The sequence below is a fragment of the Miscanthus floridulus genome, chromosome 8, assembly GCF_019320115.1.
Source record: "Miscanthus floridulus cultivar M001 chromosome 8, ASM1932011v1, whole genome shotgun sequence".
NCBI classification, from domain to species: domain Eukaryota; kingdom Viridiplantae; phylum Streptophyta; class Magnoliopsida; order Poales; family Poaceae; genus Miscanthus; species Miscanthus floridulus.
Window position 1 is genome coordinate 50021425 of NC_089587.1, and position 17392 is coordinate 50038816.

At 44.9% G+C, this 17392-nt stretch overlaps 1 protein-coding gene across 3 annotated transcripts; it reads right to left on the reverse strand.

Annotated features, from left to right (window-relative positions):
- Positions 1–1997: 1997 nt before the first annotated feature.
- On the reverse strand, positions 1998–17052 carry LOC136476342 (VIN3-like protein 2). 3 transcript variants are annotated; one of them, XM_066474133.1, is made up of 7 exons: positions 16797–17052; positions 16358–16422; positions 6838–7040; positions 4187–4862; positions 3546–3871; positions 2468–3357; positions 1998–2359 (listed from the first exon to the last, which is right to left on the reverse strand). In XM_066474133.1, the coding sequence occupies exons 4-7, from the start codon at positions 4852–4854 to the stop codon at positions 2339–2341; spliced, it is 1905 nt and encodes a 634-aa protein (XP_066330230.1). In that variant the 5' UTR covers positions 4855–4862; positions 6838–7040; positions 16358–16422; positions 16797–17052; the 3' UTR covers positions 1998–2338. The 3 variants fall into 3 exon arrangements, with proteins under 3 accessions (XP_066330230.1, XP_066330229.1, XP_066330231.1); XM_066474132.1 differs by lacking the exon at positions 6838–7040 and having other exon boundaries at positions 16797–17051; XM_066474134.1 differs by lacking the exon at positions 6838–7040 and having other exon boundaries at positions 1998–3357; positions 16797–17051.
- Positions 17053–17392: the final 340 nt, after the last annotated feature.

The window sequence follows — 17392 nt, forward strand, 5'->3', positions numbered from 1 at the left end:
GCCAAGTGAACATAGTATATATTTCTAAAAACTCAAAAGTCAAAACAGACTGGACTTGTCCTATCCTATGAACCAAAAAAAAAAGAAGAGTTCCATCCCTAGAAACTAGGTCGGATCTATCCCACCCCATCAAATCTCCAAACCAAACACATGTCAGTTTGGTAGAGCTTCGCTTTATAAATTTTTAGCTTCGGTTTGTTGATTTTTTGATGGAGTAATTTTAGTGCGGGAGCACTATAAGGAGTAGGTTGGAAATAACTGTGGGTATCAAATGTAGAGCGGTTTTTTAAGCAAAACTCTTATAGTTTACAATATAAATGGAGAAGCGATCTTGGTTAGATCCCTACCAAAATTTGGGTATGTTTTACTCATGATGAAAAGATCACAAGGTCTAGAGAGGGCTGAATAAATGTAGCCTAAAACTTTAAAACTTTGCAGCGGATCAAATTCTAGTACCTGATCGAAAATTTCAATCTTGTCTAGAATTTCCAGTGAGGACCGACGGTGAAAGGTGGACGAACTAGGGTTACAAAATTCAATAGATATGTTTTTACCACACGTGTAGAGGAGTGATACGAAATGATTCTAAACTATTGCTTGCTCCAACATCTACACACAAGTGTCATGTTCGCTTGGCTGATAAGTCATGGCTAAAAGTACTGTTGGCTGATTTGTTGTGAAATAAAAATATTATTCATTGGCTGAAAAAGTAGGACTTATAAGCCAAACAAACAGGACGAGGATAGGTCGACCCACCACAATAAATAATAAAAAGAAATATAGGTCATGTTTGGGACCACATAATCTAACCACGCGGTGCGGCCTGTGATGCATGAAACCGCTCACCCAGTACAAATCTCGTCGGGTGGAGAGGCTGGTGCGGTAGTGAGAATCGAGCAAACCGCAAAACATTTGGTGAGATTAGGGCATGTTTAGTTTCCAAAAAATTTTACTTCCTACAGTAAAAGAGCATGTTTGGATACATGCATGGAGTACTAAATGTAGACGAAAAAAATTAATTGCACAATTCTCGGCAAAATCGCGAGACGAATCTTTTAAGCCTAATTAGTCCATGAAAAGCCTTAAGTGCTACAGTAACCCACATGTGCTAATGACCGATTAATTAGTATCGTTAGATTCGTCTCGCAGTTTCTTGATGGGTTCTGTAATTTGTTTTTTTATTAGTATCAAAAACCCCTCTCGATATCCTTCCAACACATCCGATGTGACACCCAAAAATTTTCACCTCCCCAACTAAACACGCCCTTATTTGTATTGTTTGCTTCTGTCGACCGCCATCTCATAAAAAAATGGTACCAAACAGGGCCATAATCTCAAGAACACAATGCTATCCTTTCTAGGCAGTAATAGATAGCAAGCCAGAGTGCTACTGGGGCAATAATAGATAGTAAGCTAGTATTAGGTGGTGTTTGATCCAGTCACTAAAATTTAGAAGATGTGTCAGGAGGATGTTGCATGAGGTATTCGAATACTAATAAAAAAAACAAATTACATAACCCGTCGATACTCCACGAGACGAATTTTTTAAGCCTAATTAATCCATCGTTAGCATATGTTTACTGTAGCAAACATTACCAAATCATAAACTAATTAAGCTTAAAAGATTCGTTTCGTAAATTAATCACAAACTATACAATTAGTTTTGTAATTAATCTATATTTAATACTCCATGTATGTGTCTAAACATTTGATGGGACAGCGACTAAAATTTAGAAAGTGCAGCCAAACACCCCTCTAGATGTTACACAAAGAAGAGATGTGTCAAAAACTTTTAAACTAACAGAAAGAGAGGAGCTAAGCTCTTTCAGCGTCACAATACTCACAATGCAACTATTCTATCTGTCTTTTGAGAGGAGAGATAGCGTATATACCCTTTCAAATTGAATAGCGTGTATGTGCAAACCCAAAGGCTCCCCAGATTGTACGTGAGCTAGTACTGCCTACACTCCAAACACATCACACGAAAAGAATGAGTCAACTAATAATAATAAACATCTCCAAAGTCATGATATGATTTCACAATAGTTAGCTTGCAGATCCACCATAGCATTCCACATATGCATACAGTTGCTTGTCTGCTAACAAGCTCCAACTACTTATAGTTGAAGGCTAAACTCAGAACCGGTTCATGAACCATGTCTCACTAGCACATAAGTTCCACCATGATTGTCTTCATGGATCAATAGTCTACCTACCGACTGAATCTGAATGAATAAATGAGATATCAGATGGGCCTGAATGCCAAATGAAGCATCTACAACATCTTAGCGTCTTTTATAACCTTTAAAGAGTTGATCTCAAGTGCCAAATATCTGTCTCAACAGAATTCGGATGCAACCTGCTATGTGATAACTTCAATAGTTCATCCTTCAGTCACCAGAAAATTACCAGAAAAATGATATCACACAGCGACGTAGAGCAGTTATGAAGGTTTCTAGTGCCAAACCTTGCAGCATGCATCCTTCTGTTGTGCTTGAGAGGGCTTCTCCTTGATGCAGATGACATCCATAAATGCATCAACCAGTTGGGCAACCAAGCTTGCAGGATCACCAATAAGAGCATCTACGAAGGCGCCCACAATTCGCCTGTCCTGTGCTGTTGCCTTCAGGCTGAACCAAGTGAGGAACTTTACACGGAAGTCATTGTCCATGTGCCCTTCATGCTCCAGCCACCTGACCACCTTCACACAGTACTCGTACTGCTGCTCCACATAGTTCTTGGAGGCTGAATCTGGGGTGCCAATAAGCAAGTCAGGTTTACTTGGAGCTTCGGAAGGAGAGGAGTTGGAGCTTGCAAATGGTAAAACTTCAGAAGTTGGCAGCAACTGGCTTTCATCATTGTCACTTGCACCATCTAACCTTGCAACCTTAGCCCGCTTGGAATACCGCTCACATGATAAATTGTTCTCACTTGAATTTGTAGAACCCTTAGGTGAATCATATTGAATGGTTCTCTGATGATTCTGCACATTCAAATCCTTTTTCTGATGCTGCATTGAATCCTCTTTGAGGCACATGCTCTCAGAGTTCTGAGTTGAGCATTGGCTCCAACCCAGGCTGCGTGTACTGCATTTTGCCTCCCACGCAGTAAACCCCTGTATGCTGCTAAAAGGCAAAACCTTGAAGAAGTATTCAGTTGAAGGGCTCAGACCAGAAACCAGGCACCTAGTATTTGGCCTCAGTATGTGGCATGTGGGCTCTGATGAATAGTTGCAAACCTTGGCACTTCGGTGCCAAACTTTGGAACCATCAATCTGCTCCATACCAATGTTATCCTGATAGTTCAGCACAATAACCACAGAAAATGGAGTGACGTCAACGATTTGGGGCTGGGGACCTGAAAAGATAAATGCCATCTGTTCAGACACGAAGTTGTATGTAACCTGTAAGTAAGGAAGACTTTTATACTAATATATTTTCACTTTTTTTGGGTAACAAACACAACTGTTGCAAATTCTTCACGGAAGACTTCTAGGCATGCAAAATGCAGTTTAAACAAGGAAGTCAGCTATAAGACAATATTACCTAGGAATTTTGGACTATTACTTGACTCGAACTCCAAGATGTTATCCACTGTAGAGTCTACAATTTCTAATGCACTTGAACAAAGCTTCTGAACTTCAGTACCACAAGTAAGCCGGTTCACGATGCCACGCCCCATGATCACAGAAACCTGATCCAATGCACCACCAACTTCTTTTTCAAGTATTTTCACAGCTGAGCTGATCAGGCTTGCTATTTCCTTGTAACGTTCAGACCCTTTTACCATTTTATGGCTCAGTGACAGCCGCTCACAAAGCACATCAACTCTTCTTGCCTCCCTAGCAATTGCAAGTTGTTTTTGCAAACTCCTGCAGTAGGTAACAGGTAAAATATATACGTGAAGTTTCAATATGCAGAAGAGGCATGTGTGACCATAATATTATAGCATTTAAAAAATCTCAAGTTCATTTTTCCTGTACTAAAATTTGTCAGTACTTAGTAAAGGAACAAAAAACATACTTTTTTGTTATGATAAAAACTACCAAAAGAAGAAAGTATTGCTCCATTAACACAGACCATGATACTAGTTTTGGATGGTCAGACCTAGATAAGAATTAGGTTAACAAATAGAGTTCATAATTTTTCTATGGCATGTTAATGAACCAAAACAGTCAGAAGGATACCTCATTAGCCAGTTGATTTTCCCACAGCTAACACAGCAGAAACTACAGTCTAACTTGTTGCACCCATTCTTGACAATGCCAGCCTTTTTATTCTTTAGAGCACAGTTTAGGTGACAAGAGACACCACATGAACAACCACTGTATGGATTATCAGAGCTGCAAACCAACCACAAGCTAGGGTCTTTGTTATCATCATATTTATTGCAAATGCAGCAAGAGCAACGTTTGCAATATTTATCTCCTGCATTCCGTGTGGCTTGGCATGCAACATTGCTGCACACCACTGAACTACCAGGACAAGCCTCTCTGCGTATTGATGGATCAGAGTTTGCAGTTTTGAGTGGTCGTGATTGTTCCTCAGATTCCTTTATTTGTGTTTCATCTTTGTTATCCTGCCCTGATAACATAACATTTGCATTATCATCCTTGAGATGTCCATTCTTTCCACTCTTTCGTGAAACTAATTTCAATAGATAAGCAATCATCTTAGCTTTTGGGACATTGGTATACTTCCTCTCTTTGCCCAGCTCAGCACAAATAAGCTCAAGAAGTTCCCTGCGGGTCCAGCACTGAAGAATCTCCACGGCACCTTGCGGCCATCTTGCAACTTCGTATACTAGTTGTCTCTTGTCCATCAGGCTCATCCCATTTTGTTTTTCTGGATCCATCACAATTCCTGGATGAAAGAATTATAAGACATAGTAGCTAAACAGTATTCAAACTGTGTGAATCAAGTATATAAATACAAAGAAAGCATTATTGTGCAAGAGGACAGAATATAAATGAATAAAAACCAAAGGGAAAAAAGGTATATCCTTTAATCATTTAATCTTTACAACAATAAAATAAGCATTCTTGAGAAGCTACATCATCAACAAATTATAAGCTATCAAACCATATATTCTTATTATCTGTTGCTTCTCAATGCTAAAAGCACATCTTTTTTTTTTTTTTTTTTTTTTTTGAGATCAGCACATCCTTTTCTTTGTAGCACTGATATGACACAGTTAAGTTCACACATGCTCTTACCGCTGCAGTAAAACATGAGTCATCATGGCATTTGTTCGTGCACTATATAAGTTCCTCACTGTTTGACAAATTGAATGGTTATATAGTATCACTTAGTGTAGACATAGCCAGAGAACATTTCTGGTGTGTGCTCCTAGGCATGTGATGGTCTTTTCTGATGTAGACCTCACCATAGCCATCTACTAAATAACTACCCTATAGCAATTAAGTAACTCATAATCAAACGACACCAGCAAGCATGGAGGACTCACATTCATTCCAACCAGCCATCCACTAGATCAGTCACCAACTAAGAAATGAATGACACCTCATATCTTATGGAGGTGCAAAACTCACTCTACTGATTGGCATTCTCTCGTTTACATTTCTAATTTCCTTTTTACCCCTATGATCTGATGTTTCTGAATTTTTATATATCTGTTGTTTGTAAAAGTGATGGATGAGGTCACAAGGGACATACAAGGGGACATCCCTTGGTGTATGCTTTTCACGGACGATGTAGTGCTAGTTGATGAAAGCCGGACAGGAGTGAATCAGAAACTAGAGTTATGGCGGGAGACTTTGGAGTCCAAAGGTTTTAGACTCAGTAGAACTAAAACTGAGTATATGAGATGTGACTTCGGCACTACTACTCGGGAGGAGGAAGGGAAGATATTAGTTTGGAAGGTCAAGTAGTGCCTAGGAAGGATACCTTTCGATATTTAGGATCAATGCTACAGAGAGACGGGGATATTGATGAAGATGTTAGCCATAGAATCAAAGCAGGGTGGATGAAGTGGCGCCAAGCATCCGGTGTCCTATGTGACAAAAAGGGTACCACAAAAGCTAAAAAGCAAGTTTTATAGGACGGCGATTAGACCTGCTATGTTGTATGGTGCAGAATGTTGGCCTACGAAAAGACGACATGTTCAACAGATAAGTGTCGCGGAAATGCGTATGTTGCGTTGGATTTGCGGTCATACAAGAAGGGATCGAGTTCGGAACGATGATATACGTGATAGATTAGGGGTAGCACCAATTGAAGAAAAGCTTGTCCAACACTGGTTGAGATGGTTTGGACATGTCCAACGGAGACCTCCAGAGGCACCGATGCGTAGTGGAATCCTAAGTCAGGATAACGTGAAGAGAGGCAGAGGAAGACCGAAGTTGACTTGGGTAGAGGCAATAAAAGGAGACTTGAAAGTATGGAATATACCCAAAGACTTAGGCTTAGATAGGAGTGCTTGGAAAACAGCTATTCACGTGCCTGAACCTTGCTTCTGCTGGGTTTCAACTCGAGCCTACCCAAACTTGTTTGGGACTTAAAAGCTTTGTTGTTGTTGTTGTTTGTAAATATATGTAAGTTTTGCAATATTATTTCTGTAATCTCTTCAAATCTTTATCAGATCCAATCTAATCTGTTCTTTGGTGCACGCAAAAAGCGAAGGTGATTACGTTCTTATGTTGATTCATAGATGTCATCGATGAACCAACTGTTTTGCAAGTAATGAATTATATGGTTATTAAGGCAACTGTAAAGAAATACATCACAATATTTCACTCAAATTTTCTGTATCTTATAATCTGCAATAACACGGATAATTGAATTATGGAAATAAACAACAGAAAATGTTGATGCTTACGTTATTCTATGAAGGAAGTCTGAAGACACTGGGTCACATAGCACGCACAGGGGTGCTGCATAGTACATACTCACCAACCATGCAGCCAGCAGGTCTCATTCCCACAACTCCAGCATTAATTTCTTACATTATTTACATTTTTTTTTTACTTTTGTATATTGCCAGACTTAATAGTATTGTATTCCTTCTGCATTATCTGTCAGCTGCATACACACGAATTTGTGGCACGAACTAGCTGGATATATTAACTCAAATGTTTGTTATTATGATGCACATGTGAATTAGAGTTCAGGAAAAAAAATATATTCTATGTATACTTAGTCAATTCAGGGAAGATCGGCTCCTTAAGATTAACAATGGCGGTCAAAGCCGGCTTGTACTGTTCAAAGAATAACAAGAAGACAATGATACTAAAAATAAGAAAAATTATATTGATTCTAATTTAAGGATTTTATTGCTGAAATTGTTGTGTTGTTATTCTGGTCAAGTTCAATGTTTTTGTTTTTTGAATGTTGTTTTTACATGAAGGGCAGGTCTGGTGCAAGCAGCCGCCTGTGACCGGAAGGTCCCGGGTTCAAGTCGCGGTCTCCTCGCATTGCACAGGCGAGGGTAAGGCTTGCCACTAACACCCTTCCCCAGACCCCGCACAGAGCGGGAGCTCTCTGCACTAGGTACGCCTTTTTTTAATATTGTTTTTACATATAATTTTTGAAGGGAGCATTGTTTTAAGGCAATTATGAATCATGGATGCATTTTTACAGTTTATATTAATTTCCTAAGCTAAATAAAAAGATATTCAGGTACAACAATAGTACTTAGATATGCAAAATTACACCAACGCAACACACATGAGGAACATCTCATGACGATTTAATGATGCAAACCAATTGAATACTTATACCTCTAAATAAAGAGTACAGTGCACTTGCACATATTTTTAACAAACTAGACGCTCAAAAGTATGATTTTAGTTTATATAGTTTCTCACATCATACTACAACGAATGTAGACATCTGACCATTGACAATACTTGAAGTGACAAAAAAAAGGTTGAAATCAGAATTCTCATTTGCCTCTTTTATCAGTACTTCAATTGGGTGATACTTCTGGGCAAGAATTTAAATAATTTATGTGCACACAAGAAAATATGTGCATCACTTGCCTTCAGATATCACTTATTTACTTCTACTGTTCTACACCATTAATATGTGAAGTCTTAGGTGACTATCAATTTCATATACCACTGTAGGAGAGTAACAAATTTAGAGAGGCAAAATGATGCACTGTCAGTGTAAAAGACGAGGTTAAATACATGAATTTCTCGCTGTCTTCAAACTAAAACAAGTGTACATTTTCCTAGGTCCAACCTTGAGAAAAATGTTATTAGTATCTTGAGCTGACTATCAGGAAAGAAAGATAATACTGGCAGTTGATTCTACTTAACTCTATTTGTTCTTAGTAGTAATCACAACATATAATAGCCTTCACATGTAGCATAACTACATTTCATGAAACTATCTTTGAGTAATCTTAAACCTTCTAGCCTACAAATAGAAAATTGGTAAATCTTAAATTATTTTGCATATACCATATAAAGGGTCAGAAATAGAAAGGGCAACCAAACATCATACAATCCAGTGAACGTTCACAATGTAGAAGTTAAGTCCTGCTCCCAGTTATCACTTAGTTATCTGTGCTTAATTATGTTTCTGCTATTAAGGCCTTGGGCAGCACAAGTGACTGTGCAAGTACCCAGGCAGTTAGCTGTTTAGTTAATGCTCTAATGAGCCATCAATGTAATCAATGTGCTACTTATCTCCTATATATGAAAGAGCAGTCGCCTGGGTGTGTAATCCCTGGCTGAGTAAAAACACTCTGTACCTCCAACAATTGGTATCAGAGCCTAGGTTAGACACCTCTCTCTCATCTTCTACTCGAGCCCTCTTCCCTGCTTTCTTATCCATGGCCTCGACATCTTCTGAGCGCCGAAGGAAGGCTGCCAAGGGCGTCAGCGATGCGGAGGACTCCTCTGGCCGGGCCGCGCGCTTGAAAGCTGCAGAGGAGGCAGCTGCGCAGGCGGTCCAGGCGGCGCGGCAGGCGGCGGCGGCTGCAGAGGAGGCGGCAAGGACCGCGCGGGTGCTGAGGGAGGAGATTGCAGCAGAGAAGGAAGAAGAGGAGCTGGAGTATGAAGAAGAAGAGGAGGAGGTCAAGAGCCCGCGCCGGAGGTCTCCATCTCCGCCAGTCCGCAGGCGTGGCCGCGGTGGCGGGCGTCGGGAGTCGCCTGTGTACGATAGGGTCGTATACAGGGACTCGGGCAGCAGCACGAACTGGCCGATGCTGTCCAAGACGAACTACCACGAATGGAGCCAAGAGATGAAACTGCGAATGCAGGCCCGCGATCTGTGGGACGCAGTTGAAGGAGAGCGGGTCTCGTTCCGCGACGACCGGCGGGCTATGGAGGCGATTGTCGCAGCGGTTCCCAAGGAGATGGGGATTCCGCTCATCGACAAGCGGACGGCGAAGGAGGCGTGGGACGCCATAGCTGCTGCGCGCATCGGCGTGGACAGGGTCCGCCGCGCGACGCTGCAACGCATCCGCCGCGACTGGGAGAACATCAGTGTCAAGCCAGGAGAGAGCGTCGAAGATTTTGCCTTCCGCCTCTCAACTCTGCATCGACAGCTTGTCCTTCATGGTGATCAGGACATCGATGAGAGGCGTGTGGTGGAGAAGTATCTGCGTACAGTACCGTCGAAGTATGCGCAGATTGTGGTTGCTATTGAGCAGTTTCTGGACTTTGACATGCTCACGCTTGAGGAAGCCACTGGGAGGCTCAAGGCTGTTGATGACCGTGAAGAGCAAGCGCCTACCGAGCCAATCACCGTCGGCGGCAAGCTCATGTATACTGAGGAGCAATGGCGCGCACGCTGGAAGAAGGAGAAGAAGGGCAGCGGGGATGATTCTGCTGGCTCTAGTTCAAAGAATCAGCGCGGCGGCGGCCAAGGCGGCGGTGGTGGCCGCGGTCGCGGCGGCTGGCGAGGAAAGGGCCGTGGCGGCGGCCGCGATGGTGGACGCTGTGGCGATACCTGCCACAATTGTGGCCAGGAGGGCCACTGGGCAAGAGACTGCCCTCATCCACGCCGAGACAGAGATGGTGACCGTGATGGTGGCGGTGACCGTGGCAGCGGACGGGGCAGAGGCCGTCGTGGCGGCGGCCGCGGTGGCAATCAAGGCCAGCACGCTGGTGGCCGAGGGGGCGCAGGCGGCGGTGACGGCGGCCACAATGGCCGTGTGCAGTATGCAGAATGCGAGGATGATGGGGCTCTGTTTCTGGCGCATGGGCTCGTTGATCTTGATAAGTGCGCGCCGGCATACACCTATGCTGCTCAAGAGGTGAATCTGGAAGAACCAAAAGCCCGCGCCTTCCTTGGTGCCAATGGCGATGAAGAAAAGGCAGATGTGTGGTACCTTGATTCAGGAGCTACACACCATATGACTGGACGGCGTGAGCTCTTTTCTGACTTGAACACGGACGTGCGAGGCACGGTCCGATTTGGAGATGCGTCCAAGGTTGACATCAAAGGCATCGGTTCGATTGCTTTCGAAGGAAGAACTGGTGAGCATAGGGTGCTGCAGGGTGTGTACTATATACCAGCCCTGAAGAATTCCATTATCAGTCTGGGTCAGCTTGACGAGACTGGTTCCAAGGTGGAGATATATCACGACGTGTTACGTATCTGGGAACACACTGGCCGTTTGATTGCCAAGGTGAAGAGAGGGGCTAACAGATTGTACACACTCCAACTTCATGCAGTCCAGCCACTTTGTCTTGCAGCATGCAGAGGAGATGTAGCGTGGCAGTGGCATGAGAGGATGGGGCATTTGAATTTTGATGCACTCCGCAGACTTGGGAAGGAGGAGATGGCGCGCGGTGTCCCGGTTATTGACCATGTGGAGCAGGTGTGTGACACCTGTGTCACCACCAAAATGAGAAGGCGCCCGTTCCCAGCTGCAACACAGTACCGTGCCAAACAGCCCCTTGAGCTGGTGCACGGCGATCTTTGCGGACCAGTGACACCTGCAACACCTGGAGGGAATCGATATTTCCTGCTGCTCGTCGATGACGCTAGCCGTTTCATGTGGGCAGCGCTCATACCAAGCAAGGATGCAGCAGCAGAAGCCATCAAGCGCATCAAACTGAGCGCAGAGGCGGAAAGTGGTCAGAAAATCAGGGTGCTTCGCACCGATAATGGAGGAGAATTCACAGTTGCTGATTTCGCTACCTACTGCGCAGAACAAGGCATTAAGAGGCACTTCAGTGCTCCTCACTCACCTCAGCAGAATGGGGTAGTTGAACGGCGCAATCAGTCAGTAGTGGCCATGGCAAGGGCACTGCTTAAGCAGAGGGGCCTGCCAGCTCGGTTTTGGGGGGAGGCTGTGATGACAGCAGTCCACATACTGAACCGATCACCGACACGTGCGTTGAAGGGGATCACCCCATATGAGGCCTGGCATGGACGTTCACCAACTCTGGGACACATGAAAGTGTTTGGGTGTGTGGCATACACAAGGAAGCTCAGTCAGCTGCGCAAACTTGATGACCGCGGCGAGGCCGGCGTGTTTATTGGTTATGCAGAAGGAGCTAAGGCATATAGGGTGTTTGAGCCTGTGAGCGGGCGTGTCAGGATCAGCCGTGATGTTGTATTTGATGAAGAACATGGCTGGGATTGGTCCTCGCCGGAATCTGGGCCATCAGCTGTGAACAGCAGTGAATTCACAGTTGAGTATGTCTGGTCAGAGGAGGTGAGCGAACCAGCACCGCCGTCGTCGCCTCTGCTCCCGGATTCACCAAGAACACCCGCATCAAACAGCCCAATTGGAGTTGAAGGAGTAGAGGGCTCCGCATCAACTCATCCTCAAGCTAATTCTGCTCCAGCGGCACTGGAAGTGTCACCACCGCCACCAAGTTCTCAGATTGAGCATGCCACGCCTCTGGAGGATGATGATGATCGACTGGATGCTTATCACGAGGATGAACCACTTCGCTACAGAACTGTCAGCAATATCATTGGCCAGCAGCCCACACCGCCACCTGCAACTCGCCTGTTCGCAGAGCTGCATCTAACGCACTCTGGCGAACCAACTTCGCATACTGAAGCCAAGAGAGATCCAGCGTGGTGCGCAGCAATGAAAGAAGAGCTGCGATCAGTAGAGAGAAACAAGACCTGGGAGCTTGTGAAGCCTCCTGCTGGTCACCGTCCAATCACCCTGAAGTGGGTGTTCAAATTGAAGAAGGACGAACACGGTAATGTTATCAAACACAAAGCCAGACTTGTCGCTCGTGGCTTTGTCCAGCAAGAAGGCGTGGATTATGATGATGCTTTCGCCCCTGTCGCACGCATGGAATCCGTTCGAGTCTTGTTGGCTCTGGCGGCACAGGAGGGTTGGTCTGTTCATCAGATGGACGTCAAGTCCGCATTTCTGAATGGAGACCTCAACGAGGAGGTATATGTGCATCAGCCGCCTGGCTTTGTTGTTGCTGGACAAGAAGACAAGGTGTATCGCTTGCGCAAAGCTCTGTATGGCCTACGGCAAGCACCAAGAGCATGGAATGCAAAGCTTGATTCAACATTGAAAAAGAAAGGTTTCAGACAAAGCAACCATGAAGCTGCAATCTATAGGCGAGGTTCTGGAAACTCTCTGTTGCTTGTCGGTGTGTATGTGGATGATTTGATCATCACAGGGGCCAAAGAGCAGGATGTTGAAAGCTTCAAGGCTGAAATGAAAGCAACATTTGAGATGAGTGACCTCGGGCTCTTAAGCTTCTATCTGGGCATTGAAGTACAGCAGAACACCGATGGCATCACCCTTAGACAGACTCACTATGCCAAAAGGATACTGGAATTGGGTGGTATGGTGGACTGCAACCCAGCAGCCACTCCTATGGAGGAAAGGCTAAGATTGAGCAAGAAGAGTACAGCCAAGGAAGTTGATCCAACACAGTACAGGCAGCTGGTTGGAAGCCTGCGATATTTGGTTCATACTCGACCTGACTTGGCATTTGCAGTCGGGTTTGTGAGTAGATTTCTGGAGAGGCCCACCATAGAGCATCAGCAGGCAGTGAAGCGTATCCTTCGGTATGTGGCAGGCAGTCTGGAGTATGGCCTGCACTTCACCAAGGCATCCAGTGAAGCCAGATTTATTGGCTACTGTGACTCAGACTTGGCTGGAGATATTGACTCAAGCAAGAGCACTACAGGTTGTCTATTTTTCCTAGGCAACAATCTGGTCAGTTGGCAGTCCATTAAACAAAGAGTGGTTGCCTTATCTAGCTGTGAAGCAGAGTATGTTGCCATGACTACTGCTGCAACACAAGCTCTGTGGCTGTCCAGGTTACTTGCTGAATTGTTGGGAAAGAAAGTGGAAGTAGTAGAGCTGCGAGTGGATAACAAATCAGCAATAGCACTTGCAAAGAACCCTGTCTTTCATGACAGAAGCAAGCATATAAGAATCAAACAACACTTCATCAGAGATTGTGTTGAAGAAGGCAGCATCAAGACTGAGTTCGTCGCCACAAATGATCAACTGGCAGACATTCTGACTAAGGCCTTAGGCAAGGCCAAGTTTGAAGACATGAGAAGCAAGATTGGGATCATGAAGATCAAGGATGGGGGAAGCAGGTCTTAGGGGGAGAACTGTAGAAGTTAAGTCCTGCTCCCAGTTATCACTTAGTTATCTGTGCTTAATTATGTTTCTGCTATTAAGGCCTTGGGCAGCACAAGTGACTGTGCAAGTACCCAGGCAGTTAGCTGTTTAGTTAATGCTCTAATGAGCCATCAATGTAATCAATGTGCTACTTATCTCCTATATATGAAAGAGCAGTCGCCTGGGTGTGTAATCCCTGGCTGAGTAAAAACACTCTGTACCTCCAACACACAATCCCTTAATATTACTGTATTCACCTATCTCTGGACTCGGTGCACAAAGAAAGTCATTTTACATCGCTATGATATGATTTCTAAAGAGCAAAGAAAAAGAAGAGTAAGCGAAGCCAAACAATGGTCTTAAGGCGGTGAGGTGAGGCGAGGTGACACCATATACGAGTCTAGATAGAATAGAAGCAGCAAAACAACAAGGGAGAATGGAAGAAAAGGGGGAAGAAAAAGGAAACGGAAAAGAAAAAACAAAAGGGGGAAGAGACAGGAGGAAACTGGCCCAGCCCACCATGCAAACCATATCTTACCCCTCCAATAGTACATTAAGCAGCCTGAGGCCCCAGGTGGCCAGATGACCCCTACCAACTCCCATAGCAGCGCCGTCGTTCGCTCCCCGTCTCTCCCATAGCAGCGCCACTGCTTGCTCCCCGTCTCTCCCATAGCAGCGCTGCCGTTCACTCCCCGTCTCTCCCATAGCAGCGCCGCACTCCCTTCCCCGTCTTCTTCCTCTCTCCGCCAGCCATCAGCCACTCACAGCCACTTCCCTGACAGTCAGATGTATCTATTCTGCCACTCCCCTTCCAGATCAGCTGTCGCCGCAGCTCCCTTTCTAGATTGGCCGCCACCACTGCGGACCAAAGAGGTTTGCGCCAGCCACCAGAGTCAAAGCTGCCAGGGATGGGTAAGCTGACGCTGCTTGGTCTCCCGTTCCCCTCTTGTTCTTCTTCTCTTCTTCTTTCACACTGATTTTGATAAGGTGAAGCAGAAACCTAGAAGGCCAAAACCACACAAGTGCCATGTTGCCTAGGCGTTGTTTTAAGAATGAAGCTAGATTCTCTTCAATTCTTCAATAATACTACTCCGTTCCAAATTATAAGACGTTTTGGCTTTTCTAGATACATTGTTTTTAGTATGTATCTAGACATAGTGTATATCTATGTGCATAGCAAAAGCTACGTATCTAGAAAAGCCAAAACGTCTTATAATTTGGGACGGATTGAGTACGTCGCTGTATGAGGTACGTCTATGTCGTTTCTATAAATTCAAAACTTATGAGGCACATCTATGCCATTTATATAAATTCAAGAACTCTGCTGTTACAAAGTCATTGCCTTGAAAGAAATTTCATAAAGTAAGATTTAATTTCAACCACATAACTAGATATGTATAGACTAGGACTTCTTATTTATACAACATCACACATTACCCTAAACACGATAGGATCACCAAAACTGGGCATTGGTCAATTATTGCTAGCTCATACCTCAATACGGTGATCAAATTGTTGGACATTTCCATAACAATCCATAATTGCTATTACATCTTAAAAACTCATTCCAAGATTGCAACACAAAGCATTACCGAGTTTCAGGAGAACGTAGAAGCTAAGAAACTAACAGCCCACTGCCCAACAGATCACAATTTCAAACGCTGGCCTCAAATGAAAGTAGCACAGAACAGATTGAAAAGAAAGAAGAGTGGAAAATGAAATATGAGGGATTAGGTGCTGCAAAAAAGTAGCACAGCACAGATTGAAAAGAATGAAGAGTGGAAAGTGAAATATGAGGGATTAGGGTCCTTGTCACCTTCCACTGCCTTTAGGGTTTACAAATTGTCATCACCTTGGCAGCCTTTTAGGGATTATGGATCCTCAACACCACAAATGCCAATCTTGCGAGGCTTTCACACAACTTGCCACAACAAAGAGAAACTTCTTTGAGAGTTCATTCAGGAAAGGAACTCTTATTTCTACAGCGGCAGCCGGCAGAAAGACGTAATCGACTGATCAGTGTTCTATTAGGCAAGTTAGGGGCTAGGCGGCAGCGTCTTGGCACCTAGCACCCAGAGTGACAACAAAGTACCCAGGTGTCCAACTAGCTTGTGTGTTGTGGGCAGCGGCCATAGGCAGCAAGTTTGCGTGCAACTACAACCAGCCTTGAGTTATTCACTTCACGATGCTCATATAAATCGCCAAGCAACAAGTGAGTAACTACATAGCTAGTCTCTAGACTCTAGTTCACTGTGGGCCCTTGGTTGCGTAACATTTATTTTCTACGTATTACTAGGCATGTTCATGTTACCAGAAATGCCAAGGTTTTGCAATTATAATTTCCAAAAATTCCAAGTCAAACCCAAATCATAGTTTATCTGTTATTACGCAGGTTTGTGATCTCAAGTTCTAGATGTTTATGTTTAGATGTAAAAAAAAAAAGTTTGGTTTTAATTGCATCAACATGTTCCTATGATTAGAGGAGCTGGCCTACCATATTGCTTAACATTGCAATTAAGGAAAACAAGAGAAGCGAAAAAGATTGGGCAGAACCGGACTCAGGGAAAGTCATCGTGTACCCACACAAATATGGAAGCAGCACCAGAAGATATGGGTTGCCTTATGAAGGCTTAACTGAACTTGTCAAGAAGATCACATTGTACGGACACGCATTAGAGGGCAAATAACAATTGTATCAATAGGCACTAGAAGCCGTCAAGGCAACAATACAATACAAGCAGGTGAAAGACGATACATGAACAATTTTTATATAATCCAACGGCATTCTCCATCTGCAGGAGCAAAGTAGTGAGTTTACCAGCCAAGCAGAAGCCGCGTGGTCGAACAAGGCTGCCACTCGTCACTTCAGCTAGACTTGGCTACCTGCAGAACATAACGAAAAAGTGAGGGAACATCAATGCGGCGTCTTGGACACACGGACACGCTCGTGGATGGTAGAAACAACCAGCAAACCAGCAGCATTGTCCAAAAGGAAACCGCTGAGGTCAATGCCGAGGAGAACGAGACCCCAATCGAAAGCACAGAAGGAGGGTCACCGATTAGGTTAGCACCATCCCAAAGCGAGCGCAGGGCAAGTGAGGCAACCAATCTATAGCCACACGATCTGTACGGGTTCGGGGGGCTCCCGTCCGAGGGAGGGCGATTTTGGTTTTGGGGGGTTCGATTCAATTGCTCAGCCCTCTCCAAGAGAGGATGGGGGAGGGGAGGGGAGGGTTGAGAATCGGGCAGGAGCTTACCGGATCTCCCTCCGCGCGACGCCATTCCGGGGCCGGCCAGTAGCAGCGGGGCGGGCGGGAATTGGAGGCGGCGGTGCGGGTGGGAGGAGGAAGGGCAGGCGGCCGGCGTGCTCGGCGGCGGTGATGGTCCCCTCGGGAGTCCGGAGATGGTGCCGTGGTGGTGGTGGTGGTGCGCGAGGCTTTTGAGACAGACGGAGACGAGACGAGGGGGCCACGCCAACGCCACGGGGGGAGAGCTGCGGTTGCAGACTGGCAGACGCTGAGGCAGCAGCAGCAGGTCAGCAGCCCGTGGTGGGCCGGAGAGGAAGCGTGGACCAAGGATGGTGGAGGCCCACTGCGCATAGAAAAAGGTAGCTCATGCTGCTAGCGCATCTCGAGGATCGAGCCACATGTCAGCACAAGGAATTCTTTTCCGTTTTCTGCGCTTCTCTATTTTTTCCCCCCATTTTCTGTGCTTCGGTGTCTACTTGGCAAGTAGTACAGTGCATGTTAGCAATTCATACTTCATCGGTCTTTGAAATTATGAGTTCTAAAATTTATACTAAGATATAAAAAAAGTAAATCATAATTTAAGGAGAAACTTATAGATTGGGTTT

Coding starts and splice junctions, on each gene's coding strand:
- LOC136476342 (XM_066474133.1), bottom strand. CDS start 4,854: ATGGATCCAGAAAAACAAAATGGGATGAGCCTGATGGACAAGAGACAA. Junction 3,872..4,186: donor AAAATCAACTGGCTAATGAG/GTATCCTTCTGA, acceptor TACCTACTGCAG/GAGTTTGCAAAAACAACTTG. Junction 3,358..3,545: donor TAATAGTCCAAAATTCCTAG/GTAATATTGTCT, acceptor TTATCTTTTCAG/GTCCCCAGCCCCAAATCGTT.